Source organism: Elgaria multicarinata, chromosome 7 (genome assembly GCF_023053635.1).
Source record: "Elgaria multicarinata webbii isolate HBS135686 ecotype San Diego chromosome 7, rElgMul1.1.pri, whole genome shotgun sequence".
In the NCBI taxonomy this organism is placed as follows: domain Eukaryota; kingdom Metazoa; phylum Chordata; class Lepidosauria; order Squamata; family Anguidae; genus Elgaria; species Elgaria multicarinata.
This window is the reverse complement of record NC_086177.1, coordinates 41660001-41672752: the sequence shown is the minus strand read 5'-3', so window position 1 is coordinate 41672752 and position 12752 is coordinate 41660001. Positions and strand designations below refer to the sequence as shown.

General features: G+C 36.0%; 1 protein-coding gene across 1 annotated transcript in view; it reads left to right on the top strand.

Annotated features, from left to right (window-relative positions):
• The first annotated feature begins 326 nt into the window (after nt 1-326).
• The window catches only part of SALL3 (spalt like transcription factor 3), a 20805-nt gene continuing 8379 nt past the window's right edge, over nt 327-12752 (top strand). The window contains exon 1 of the mRNA XM_063129800.1: nt 327-422. Within this exon, the coding sequence (XP_062985870.1) occupies nt 344-422 (79 nt within the window). The 5' untranslated portion in view covers nt 327-343. The remainder of the gene's footprint in view (nt 423-12752) is intronic.

The window sequence follows — 12752 nt, the reverse complement described above, 5'->3', positions numbered from 1 at the left end:
CACAATCATAATTACTGAGCCCCATGCGCGAGCCGCGCAGCCGCCCCATCCTGCAGCGCGCCGAGCACAGCCCCGCGCATACCCCGCCCGGCTGATCCGCCGCCACCTCCGCTCGGCTGGCTTGTGAATTTATTTATTTATTTTTAATTTGTTGGTGGCGAAATAAGGAGAGGAGGAGGAGGAGGAGGGGGGTGGTCCGACGCCACCAACTCGACTTTGCCTCACGACCGAGTCTTTTCCCACCTACCTAACCAGCCCACCCCACCCCCCTTCCCCCCAGCGCTCCACCTCTCGCTGATGTCTCTGCAAAAAGCAGGCACAAGAAGACGCCCCAGTTAGCAGCATGTCTCGGCGAAAGCAAGCCAAGCCCCAGCATCTCAAATCGGACGAGGAGCTACAAGCGGAGGTGCTTTCGGAGCAAGGTAAGGCAGCCGGGACTGGGAGGGGAGGGGGTCGAGTCAGGGTCTGTGTGTGTGTGGTGTGCGTGTCCGTGTGTATGTCCTTCCTGATCCTGGGATCCGGTTGATTTCTTCTTCAGTTACTGGAGGGATTTAAGCGTAGAAACGATCCAAGAGAAACTCCGATGGGAAGTAAAGTTAAGCAGCTCAGCATAAGTTCCACCGACCCGGACACACTCCCCTTCCGAACAAGTGTTCTTTTCCCACGGAGTCCCTTCTGGGTACTCCTGCGTGCGTCTGAGCGCTTGGATTATGTCTGGACTTTGGCGTGAGAGAGTTAGAGTGGGGTGAGAGTTAGATCCTCCCCACTCCTCTGGAGTTGAAGAGGGGTGTGTGCGCGCGTGTGAGGTACTTCGAATCCCCTCCTTTCCCGCTGCTACCGCCACCAGCCAAGGCTCGTCTTGCCGCCTCTTCTCTCCACCCGGGTTTCTTTTCTAGAGTTTTACTTTCGACTGAAGAAACCTCACTTTTTCCTCCGCCGCTTTCCTCCTCTTTCTCCAAAGCGGAAAGTTAATAAAGGAGTTGAGGGGAGGTGGCAAAAGCGACGGCGGCTGCGAGCTAAACCTTTTCTCCGGAGCTTTTGACTGCGGCGATGTAGCCCCCGGAAGCGGCCCTCACTACGGCGACGTAGCCCCCTTGACAACAAATAAAGCTCCACGAGGCGCTCCCTCCTCCGCCCGGGAAAGAGACTCTCGCAGCCCGGTCCTGGTTCTCACCCAGAACTTAGTAAGCCTCTCTGTCTCCAGTGGGATTTACTAGGGCGAGGATTGCAACCTTCGTGGTAACTCTTGAGGTAAAAAAGGGGGGGGCTCTTGAGGGGGCTTCCTCAACGCCCCAGTGGCCCGAGGCTCCTCCCTCCAAACGCCCAACAAAGATTACACGGGCCAAATGGTTTTGAAGAAGATTTTTATCTTCTCCGACGACTTCCTGGCTCTTCCTGAAAGGAAACAGGCCAAAGGCGGCGGCGGGGAGGGGGGGGTGTCCGAAGAGAAGGGTGTGTCCCGTAAATAAGGAGAGGTGGTCAGAAGGTCAGAGGGAAAAGATGCCTCTCCTGAACGTTAGGGAGGGAACTTGTGCGAGGCAAAGGGATAATTGTCAAGGCCTGGGGTGGATAAATGTCTGGCCTGAGGCAGAGTTTAGGTTGTCTCACGCCTGCCTTAGCTTGCCATCTCTATTGCCATGAAGCTGCTGGCGGTTTTCTAGGATTTGAGGTGCATTATGCACGGCCCTACCCTTTCTGCATTTCTTGCCAGGCTGAACAGAATTTATTTGGGCCGTTCCAAGATAGGGTAGCATTCAGGTTTGCCAGAGTGGTAATAAAACAAGTTACCTCTGCTTTCAAAAATATTTGGTTGCAACTGGTCAACACGGTTTGTGAACTCCCTTTTACAAACGTGTTAGGGTCCTTTTAAACGTGATTAACTGCATGAGGCAGTAATATTTGCCATAGCGGTTTTTTAAACCTTAAGTTCCACTTTTTCTGGGGTGAAAACTGACTTCTACACTAGAAAGTTCTCCATTCTTTCTCTCATGCAGTTATCACTCAATTTTTTATTTTTTATTTATGCGTAATCAGGTAACCATTGTCAGAATGACGACCCCCCCCTTTATCCAGCCTTCTTTCTTTTATTTCACCCAATAAAAAACAGTGGTTCAGAAAAGGAGTTCTATCTGGGGGGAAAACGAGAACTTGGCAACAAAGGGGATTTGACTATTTAAAATAAACTTTGCAACTTTGAAGCTTAGAGCAGTATGAATTGACTTCATAAGGTTAAAGCATCTGTTAGATTGGCAAATATTCAGGGCTACCACTCCTACCACCTCCTTTTCATGAAAGGACTCCCAAAACAAGGGAAAGGGGTTGGCTTCAACTAGTAGTGAAAAGCTTCTTGGATGAAGACAATAATGGATAGGCAGTGAAACAAGTTTACAGCTGAAGTATAAAATAATGTGTTTCTTACTTTAATATTAACTCTTCACTTGGTTTAAAAATACTGTGATCTAAGCAGATCAGCATTTCTTTTCTTTAAAAAAATACAGCATTGTCATTTTTTAAAATCCACAGTGGATTGGTAGAGTGCTTGGTCTAAAAATTGATACAACGCTGAATATTTTAAAAAGTTAACAAGGAAAAAAACTAACTGCCTCATTATGGCACTTCTGGTGAGTTAATAAATTGAAGAAAATTGTTCAACTAGGAGGGTTTTTTGTTTTGTTTAGCGACTCTTATCTATGTAGCCATGTCACCGGAGATTAGAACAGGAGATATGCTAAAAAGAAACGCTTGCATATGGTGTGTAGATTAAGAACAAAGAATCTTTTTGTCATGGAAATGGTTTTTCTCTCTTTTTTTCTTTTTTGGGGTTTTGTTTTGTTTACTTCATCACATAGAATTTCTCACACTTGGTTTGTTTTGTATTGCCCTCAATGACTACATGATCAAATGAATGGATTTATTTCTGCCGAATGAGAAAGACAGTCTTTCCATCAAAAGGACTACATTGCATCCCAGTGAGGAATTTTAAAGCGTTATTATTGTGGTCCCTGAATAGCTCAAAATCGGCTTTCACAGCAGCCTTAAAATGCAACAATGTAAATACTTCTCTGCTTTAGAATGTTGTGATCAAAATGTGCTATGTCCCTGTTTAATAAAAAATATTTTAATACTTCAAGTAAAGCCTTTCTGTAGGTTAGTAACAAGCTAAAGTAGTCCTGCTTCCATGTTGCACTTTCATTTTCAGAAGTATGAATAGAGTAATGTATGTAGATTGCAGTATATGTAGCCACATGAGTTTGGTGTTCATCATTCACACCTTACTAAATGTAAATATTTTACCTGTAAAGGAGTTAAACTGTTTCAGTATATCCAGGAATAACAAACTGTTCAGACATATCTTATAAAGTCACCGTTCTTCATTTCAGTTTACAGTTATAGTCAAGGTATTGCCTTAGTTCTGAACCTTGTTTTGCAACAGGCCAAAACCTAGCCCTAACCAAGTAGAACAGGCAAAAAAAGTACATTTGTAGTATTTTTAAAAGATAAACTATTACCCTGAATATAGGTTAACCTTAGTTCTCTTTAAGGAATTTCACTTCATAGTCTTGGTTATAATAGAATTGTGGAGCTTTTTTATATACATGGGAATCACATTTAACATTGCATTCATTAAGAAAAGCTGTTAAGAGAGAATGCTCCTTTTTTTCTAACAGATATTATGTTACACAGTAGCAAAAAGAAACCTGACAGTTTGACAGAGTGGAAGATAAACATTAGGCCATATTTAAAGTTATACGAAGGCCAGTCAATTTAGGTGGCAGTGTTACAATAGAAGTTTTTAGAAAAACAATAAATAATAGTTGAAGTCAGATTGTGCAATGCAACTTTATTTCATGAAATAGAACATTCTCAGATATATGAAAACCATTCTGAATGTTACTATTCTGAAATGTTTGTTGTGGAAAAGATATATCATTCTTCTGGTAAATTGGAAAATGAATGCTTACATGTAGTGATTAATTAGAATCTGCATAGCGTTTTTTGCTGACAAGTAGTGAACAAAAAGTATGTATAAAACATTTAAAAGGGTGCCATATTGAAAGAAATGGTCATTATAAAGAGTGGCACAATAACTGAAAGAGTTGTTATAAAAGCCAATATGGCGAATTTGCTGTTCTCTGTACTGAATGAGTTTAATCTCAAATATCAGGAGACTTTACATCCCCATTTAAATGATTCTCTCTAAATCATGAGATTACTAGCACTACAGAACAGTCTTGTTTTGTTACAGCAAATGGAAACATTGTACACACTTTTGACCCAAATGCATTTGCAATTTTCTTGTGGGTGGAACCTCTTAACATTTTCGAGTGGGCAATAATTGGGCAAAAGGGGGCTTAAAAATTTATCATTTGAAAACATTTTGAGAAGGTATTTTATACCACTTAAAGTAACATTAATTATTATTTGGTTTACGTTAAAGAGCACCAAGTCATGCAGTAATGCCATGTGACTTGCAACACATTGTAAAGATACATGTATATTGTGCTAAAGATTTTTATCTTATACTAAAATTATTTCTTTTAAAATTCCATTTATTCTTCTTTGATATTTGAACATCTAGTGGCTGACATCAAGTTTGGATGGTAATATAGCCAGTTATTTTATAGATTTGATCGCTGTAGATATTTCTAATGATTTAAAACGTAAGTTATATGGAACTTATAAAGATAAAGAAGCATGGATCTTATTTGCAATTTTTCTGTAAGATGTAATTCTCTTAAGAGCATGAGAGGTGATGGCAAACACACAATTAAATATGAAATCGTATGACTTTTGGCAAACATTCTACTTAAAATAATAACTAAATCTTCGCTTTATCAATTTAAAAATAATGTTTTAAAAGATTTGCTGATTAACTGTTAGCATTAAGAAAGAGAATTAGTGTATTTTACTAAAGTACTTTAGACATATTACACAGAGTTGCTTTATAATCATTTGAATCAGATTTTGTATGCTATTCAGAGATTCCCCAAAAGTATGGTTTAATAGCAAGAATAATTAAAAAGTTGATTATTTTAGTATGCAAATGATAAAGCAAGCCAAAAGAGGTGTAGATTCTTTTGTGCTATTAATCCCAGAGATGCATCCTCAAGGAGACAGTGAAATATATGCTTTCCATGAATAAGGGCATTTAATTTCCTTTGAAAAATCATTACAATTAACTCTCTTTATACAATGAATATCAGCTGCATGTGCATATTCTTAAACATGAATACTTGCCAAACTGTTTTTTAAATTATAAATACTTTTAAAGCTGCCGTTCATAGTTCTTAAATATTAATATTTTGAAATTAGGAAGTAACCAAATAAAATAGTGTGCTACTTCTGTTTAACCACTGAGAAAACAAGAGGCTTTTATTTCATTACATGATTTGTTGACTGAGTGCCAAACCAACAGTAGCATATCTAGAGAACATTCATTTGTAAGAACAAGATCCATTTTAGTTTTGCTGATAATAAAGTAGATCTGCTGTGATATTGGATGAAATAGCTTCTTAATACACTTCGAACAAAATAAAACAGAAGCTGAAAAATAGAAAATACTGAAATGATGTTTTTCATTTAGAAAGCTTTACAAATGGTGATAGTAATGCTTTACAAATAGTGAAGGAAATGTTTAGGTTTAGTAAAAGTATCTTGTTTCTACAATAAATGCTCAAAATATTGCAAATTCTATGTTGCACTTTCATTTTATATGAATAAAATCACATTTTTCATTTCCAATGTTTATATTATAGAGGATTAACTTCAGAGGAGTTGTTTTTGGGTTAGATGTGTTTTCTAGAAAAATGAGATTAAGCATTGATGAAAGGGAACAAAACCATGCATCCTGTCCTCCTAAACTTGTTTGAGAGTAGTCCTCTTAAGATCTGTTGTTGTTGTTTTATAATAGAGCAAATACAGGACTATTGAAAAAGGCAATGGCAAATTGTGGTATATAAGTATAGTAGAAATTATAAAATATTAATTATTCTTTTTGTAAAATACTTTTTTTTTAGCAAAAAATTATTCCAGAGTAAGAGTCATTCTTTTGTTTAATGTCTGCATATCACAATAGTACCTATACAGAACTCAAAAGCAGTTCTAGTAAAAAGTTTTGACTGTTATATTAAAAATATTCACATAGGCTGAAAACCCACAAAGGCAATAAATGTCTACATATGTTACAAAGTAATGTTATCCTTCCTTGTGCAATGAAGATGCACGCATGTTACTTTCAGTGTTCAAAGAACACCCTTTTTCTGTTTTCTGTGCTTTAGTGTTGAGTAGATTACAGTGAGTTTTTTTGTTTGTTGTCAGTGAAAAGGTGCTATTGCAAGGAGTGCCAACAAGCTTCCGATGGACTCTCCCTGAGGGTGGGTAGTTAGAAGTGCTTTGACAAGGTTTGCTGATTTAACCTTTGCCTGCTTTGCCCTGCCAGGGGTGGCCACTAGATGTCAAGCTCATAATACAATTAGTACATCTGTGCAGTTGACCTTGGCAGCACGGCTTACCACTTGTTCTGTTAAGTGTTAACACCGAATCGGAGTGTTAACTCGACAGTCTTGTGAGTTTTGGTACATTCTCTACAGCTTATCAAATGCCTATCTAGTTCAACACAAGTGTTTACAGTCTTAAAGAAAAGGAGTTCTTTAATGCAGCTTTTAATTGCTTAATTAACCTTCCCATTGCGGATACAGTTTTCTTTGAGTTAATCAAAATGATTTTGTTGGTCATTATTCTAAGTCAGTTCTCTAAATAATGGGCCCTATAAACCTAATTATATGTATCAATATTTCATACGCGTAATGGCAACTGACTCATATGGTTTATTAGTGATATTAGTTTATCTATTTAGAATGATTATCTGTGGGCAGGTAGATCAGTGAGCCATCACTGTACTTCAAGGCTAGAATTCAGACCTGATCTTGCACCATGTACATATGCAAATAGCTCCTTCACTATCAGTGAGACAGCATTGATAAATCTCTATAGAAGTTTCTGTGGTATTAAATCTGTTTTCAGTTTTTCCTATTCTCAACATCAGCTTTAACTTGGCCAGGCAGTTTTATGTATCTGAAACTGGGAAGTCACATTTAAATGTTGTAAATTCTTACATTATTTAGACTTATGCTGTAATTCATGTTTCAGCACTTGATATATGGAAGTGATCAAAGCTTAACATTGTATTAGCTCCTAATAAAAGCTTGTATCATTTCAGTTTGAATACTGGCAAACGCCAGCCAGCTTACAATGAATTACATATATTGAATTACTGAACATATATGACATTTTAAACTTTTCCACAGTATTGTGCATCATTTGTGATCACGTGCTACTAAAATACACACAGTTACATTTAAATATGTGATACCAAGATATGTTTTTACAGGTATTAACCACACAATGTAGAATGCTTGATATGTTTTTATCAGTTTACACAAAGGCCCTAGTGGTTGGTTAGATGCTGCATATGTTTTAAACAGAATGCAGTTAGTGACTATGCCACAGGTGGCTGTGAACTTAAATTCTGAAATTTAGGCCACTAAATAGATCAAAATAAGTATACCAGGTCAATGCAAGTTCTGCATAGCAAGAGTGCCCTCCACTGTTCACGTTCATATTAGCTTATGTGGCCTGTGGAAATAGGATAGAAATTTTTCTATTGAGACTGGAATTCCTTCTACGTTGTTAAACACAGTAGGGGTCTCTATTTGTCTCCTCCTGTTTCACAGCTTGGGCTCAGTATGTGATAATTCATCTTTCTTTATGGGATTCAACGCTATCATAAAAAGAGTTAAAAAGAATTAATTTGAGAGAAAATAATGTATGATTTATTTATTTTTTAAAAAAGGTGGTGTAGATTTTGAGAAATCGTAAAGCTAAAGTAACTTTAATTATTATACAAGTACATGATAGAGCTTCTCTGTTAAGAAAAATGCATATTAGGAGATAAATGAGAACTTATACTGCCATAATATAGTTTTCAATATGTAAAATTATGACTGAAAATACAGTGGGAAAATGTTTTGTGATTCTGACAGACTGAAAACCTGACCATCTTTCTTAGAATAGCCATCAGTAATCAGGAAACTTAATTTGAGGAAAAATTGGCTAATGCCCATATTTTAAGACCTAATATCCTTGTGTGAGAGCCTTCTACAGCTTTGGTTTCAGGTTTTAAACTTACCATTGTACAGATCAGCATATTTTTGTGCACTTTTTAAATCATTGTATATATTCTTCTAATTGGCTAGTATGGCTTTTTCCGTTGGAGAAAATGAATATATTTCTAAATCAATGTAAGGTTTTCTATCACATACATGCTGAATGAATGCACTTGGTTTCCAGACATTTAGTACATTACATAGTGGAGAAACAAGCTATAATGTTTTTGCACTTTCTTAGTTTTAAACCAACAGCAAGTGAACAAGTAAGACATATTACGGATAGCAATCAAGTATTTTCTCCATATGACTACAGGTTGTTCTTTATCGTCGCTATACTTCTAGGCTAGCATTGTTAAACTATGCCCTACCTTAAATGGGCTTGATAATTTAAAAAAAACCATGGGAAACAACAATAAAAACAGAATTTCAAGAGAACGTCACTTTAAATTGTATTAGTCTATATAAGTAATAATTGTAAAGGGTCACATTTAGAAAATGAGAAATAATATAAAACAGACACAGAGACATCACTTACTCAGAGTAGGATAGCTTTTTTGTGCCATTTGTATTATAAAATACTGGAACCTAAATTGGGTGCTTCCATGTACACAGAGACATAAACATACACACAAATATTTGGGGGCAGGGAAGCAAGAAAAGGCAAACTAGGCTCTAGATGGTGAAAAAGTTTTGTCCTGCATGTACAAATGATGCTTTTTCATCAGGGGCAGAGGGGAAAGGGCACCCTAAAACATGGCCCCTTCTGTTATCAACTCTGCAGATAGTACAGATGTCATTTTTGCTTGTTTGTTTTCAGAAATTTTGTTCTTTTTTTAACCTATTAAAAACTATTCCTTAATAGTTAACTAGAATATAGAGTCAGTTATATTACTGTCAGGGCTTCCTGATTAGAGTGGGAAACCTGCATTGCTTGCAATGGAAGGGGATAAATATATATTGCTTTAATAAAATGACTATTGGAGCTGGCTGAATTAAAATCCTTGCATGTAACATTGTATTATGTTTACTAAATACGTTCTCTGTTTAGTCTGTCTCTCTGCAGAAATTAATCTAATTTCATATAGGAGTGTATTGCTTACTACTTAAAAATTTGACAAGTATCCTTAAAGGCAATTCAGTTTCCATTTACAGTGGTATTGCTCCATCTAAGCACCTGGAATTATACTGGAGTCAGCTCTCCCTGCCATTCCCTGTCTAGAACCTAGTCCTCAATCCAGGCATCTCAAATTCTCATTGGCTTCAATCTAAATATTTTGACTAACCTATTGCTGTGGATCAGTCTGTGTATGACGTGAACACACAGAAATTTTCCCCACATCAACTCATTGAATCTATTACATAGATACAAACCAAGAAGACACAAGTATTTTTGAGTAACCCAATGATCTATGGAAGAAAAAATATTTGAGATTTGGCCTATAGAAGGTATGATTGTTACAAGAATCTTTTTCAACTTTAAACAGATCTTAAGCCCCATGATGTTGAAGCAGGTTCCTCTGATTTCAAAGGAGCATGATTCCATGCAATGGGTTTACAATCAAGAATGTTGGTAACTTCCTCATAATCAGCTAATAATCCAAATTCTAAAATAACTTTTTTTGAGCATGTTTTGATTTAAAGCATTTTGCACTGACTGTCATGTATATTAAAGAAAGATATCAAGCTTTAAAATAACATAAATATATATAAATGTACACCTCCAATACAAAAGTTCTTTCCTTTAAAATGACAGGGTTGGAATGAGGAATATGATCATACCCTAGACATGTTCTTGGAGCAGCAAAGGAAAAAATGTTTAAGCAACAAAATGTTGTTATACGCTATTTCAATCAAAGGCAAGTGGGAATTCTCTTTAGAAATCAATAGCAAAACCTGGTTCCATGGGGATTTTTATTTGAATAATCAAAAAGCAGGAGAGAAAATTAATTGCAAGCTGCATCACTGCATTTATCATTCTTGTATTCTTTCTATTTTTGTTAATAATTTCAAAAAGGTTTAATTTGTTCTTTATTTTCTTATGTACAAAACAACTGCATTTGATTTTTTCAGTATAAAATAATATTTGTATATAATCTCAATGTGTGTACAAATGAGAATGAAATTCATTAGTAAATCCAGAGTAAACTGCACATTATGATTCATCTAAACCTTTCATGAAAATGAATTCCATGTATCTTTTATATTTCTCATCAGTACTCTCAGAATCATAGCCTAAACTGTGTATGTTTTAAAAGTAATACACAGTTTCTGTTGATGGATTGTTATGAATTGTCATAAATATTTTCAGTATTTAATAATTACTTATTATGAGATGAGACTTTATGAAATCTGACCCCACGCTAAAAGATTGTGATCTTTTTAGGTTAAAAAAAGTACTTTTGAGAAACCTTTCTCATTTTCTTTCATTTAGTTGGAGGTTTTCCATTCATTTCATATCTAGTGATAGATTTGGATCTAAGATGCTCTGGAGAAATAATTATAAAATGTCACATTAGAATAACAGTTTTAGTTTTGGAAATTTAAAAAGAATTATTTTTAAAACTTCAAAGTATATACTATTTTATCACATTGGTATCCTACAATTCCTCCACAAAGTTTAGGCAAGTACACAAAGGATTCTCCCATTTTATCCTCACAACAAGTTAAACTGAGAGTGACTTGTCTAAACCCACCATCTGTACTTCAATCGTAAACACACTTACTGGGAATTTACTTCTGAGCAAATATGTATAGAATTGTGCTCTCAGTATGATTCAGTTCAGATATCTTTCCAGAACAGGGTTTGTGCTTATTGTTTATAACAAGCCATGGTGTGAACTTCCACATGAACAAGCAAACCATAGTTTAGAGCTGCATATCTGCATAGTTTTCAATGTGCTCAGCACTCTATCCTTAGGAGTAGTGGCCTCCAGTGATGGAGCAATGGCCATAACTATGGTTTGTAAATTCAGACTTTACACTCAACCATAGCTAGCAGAAACTAAAATCCCATTTCAGACCATAGGTAGTTTCCAATTCTTGTTTGCCACCTGATCTCAAGCCATGGCTTGTCAGTTCAGGTGCTGCACTAAAACATAGCTAAGTTTTTTTTAAAAAACGTGTATCAGAGTTGATAGCTGGTTAGATGACAGGGCTTGAATCTTTGATCTTCTACTCCACAGCCTAATATTTCTGAGATCACAAATAATCTTTGCCAGATATGAATATGATCTGTAACATATAGATTTGGTTAAGAGTGGTCTGAGGGAGAATTGACTTTTTGCAATTTAAGAGGATTCAGGTTCAAAACTAAAGTACACCTCTGAAGTAAGCAACTTCAAGAACAAATGCAGATTTAAATTGTTATTAGAACAGTCAGTGTGTCAAAATTTCCAGGAAATTGTCTGGAGAAGCTAAAAAGTAAAGTGTGCATCAGTTATTGTCCTTGCCCCCTCTACTCTCATTACTGCAGAAACGTGGGAAGGCGTATGTAAAACATGTAGGACACACAAATAATTCTACAAAACTTAACTCCGGAGAATAAATAAAGAGGTGTTTGAATGGAAAAATAAAGCATTTCATGGCATGTGGAACAGCCTCTGGACACTGCTTCCCTTCCCTTCCCTTCCCTTCCCTTCCCTTCCCTTGAGCTTTATAATTAATCCAGTTTTAAAGAGGTGGCAAGTTTTTAGTATCATATAAAGAATGGTTTTGTATGGCTTAAATCTAAAAGTTCAGTGGATAGTACAAGGTTTGCTAAACCCCTTGTGACTTTAGTTTCTATTATATACTGCTATCTCTTTTTATATATTTGATACCATTAATATCATAGTGCAGAACCAGTTTCATTTCATATGCTTAATTGCAGCCATAAATAAGTATTATTTTTCTAGACATAGGTAATGCTTAGATTTCAGGGCTGAGTACAAAAGAAGTTGTTTTACAATTTATTTCGATTGCTATTTTACAGCATACACTAGAAAACATATTCATAAATATAAATGCTTCACCTTCTATACTGCCATGAAGGTTCATTTGTATAGATTCTCATTTAAAATAATGCATGCCTGTTCATTTGACAGAAATCACAATATTATAAGAAACATCTTTAAAGGCTTGTTACAGACCCTGTTTGATTTCTAATAGAAAAATGTTCTGTAATGAAGTTGAAAGTCAAATGGACTATTTTAATAATTGGTCAAACAAGATACAAACATATCCACAGCATTTTCCTTCTGCTACCATATTTCCAAACACGTCTATTCTTAAACATTTGAAAGCGTGTGTCACTGAACTCAGGTGGCATTAAGTGCAAGGAAATATGTAGAAGGCTGAAGAGTATTTTCAAGAGCTGCAAGGTTTGTCAGTTTAATTGTAGAAACATTTAAAATCTTCAGGTAACTTAATCAGGTGAGGGAGTGTACAACCATTTTAATTGGTGGCACTGAGATTTAAGGGCACACTCTTTATTTTATGAGACTACATTAGCTGTGGTATGTTACTGTAATAAGAAATTAAAAATGGCCTTTCCCTCTAATAATAATTTGGTCAACTGGTTAATGGCAGATTTTGTCCCTAAATATT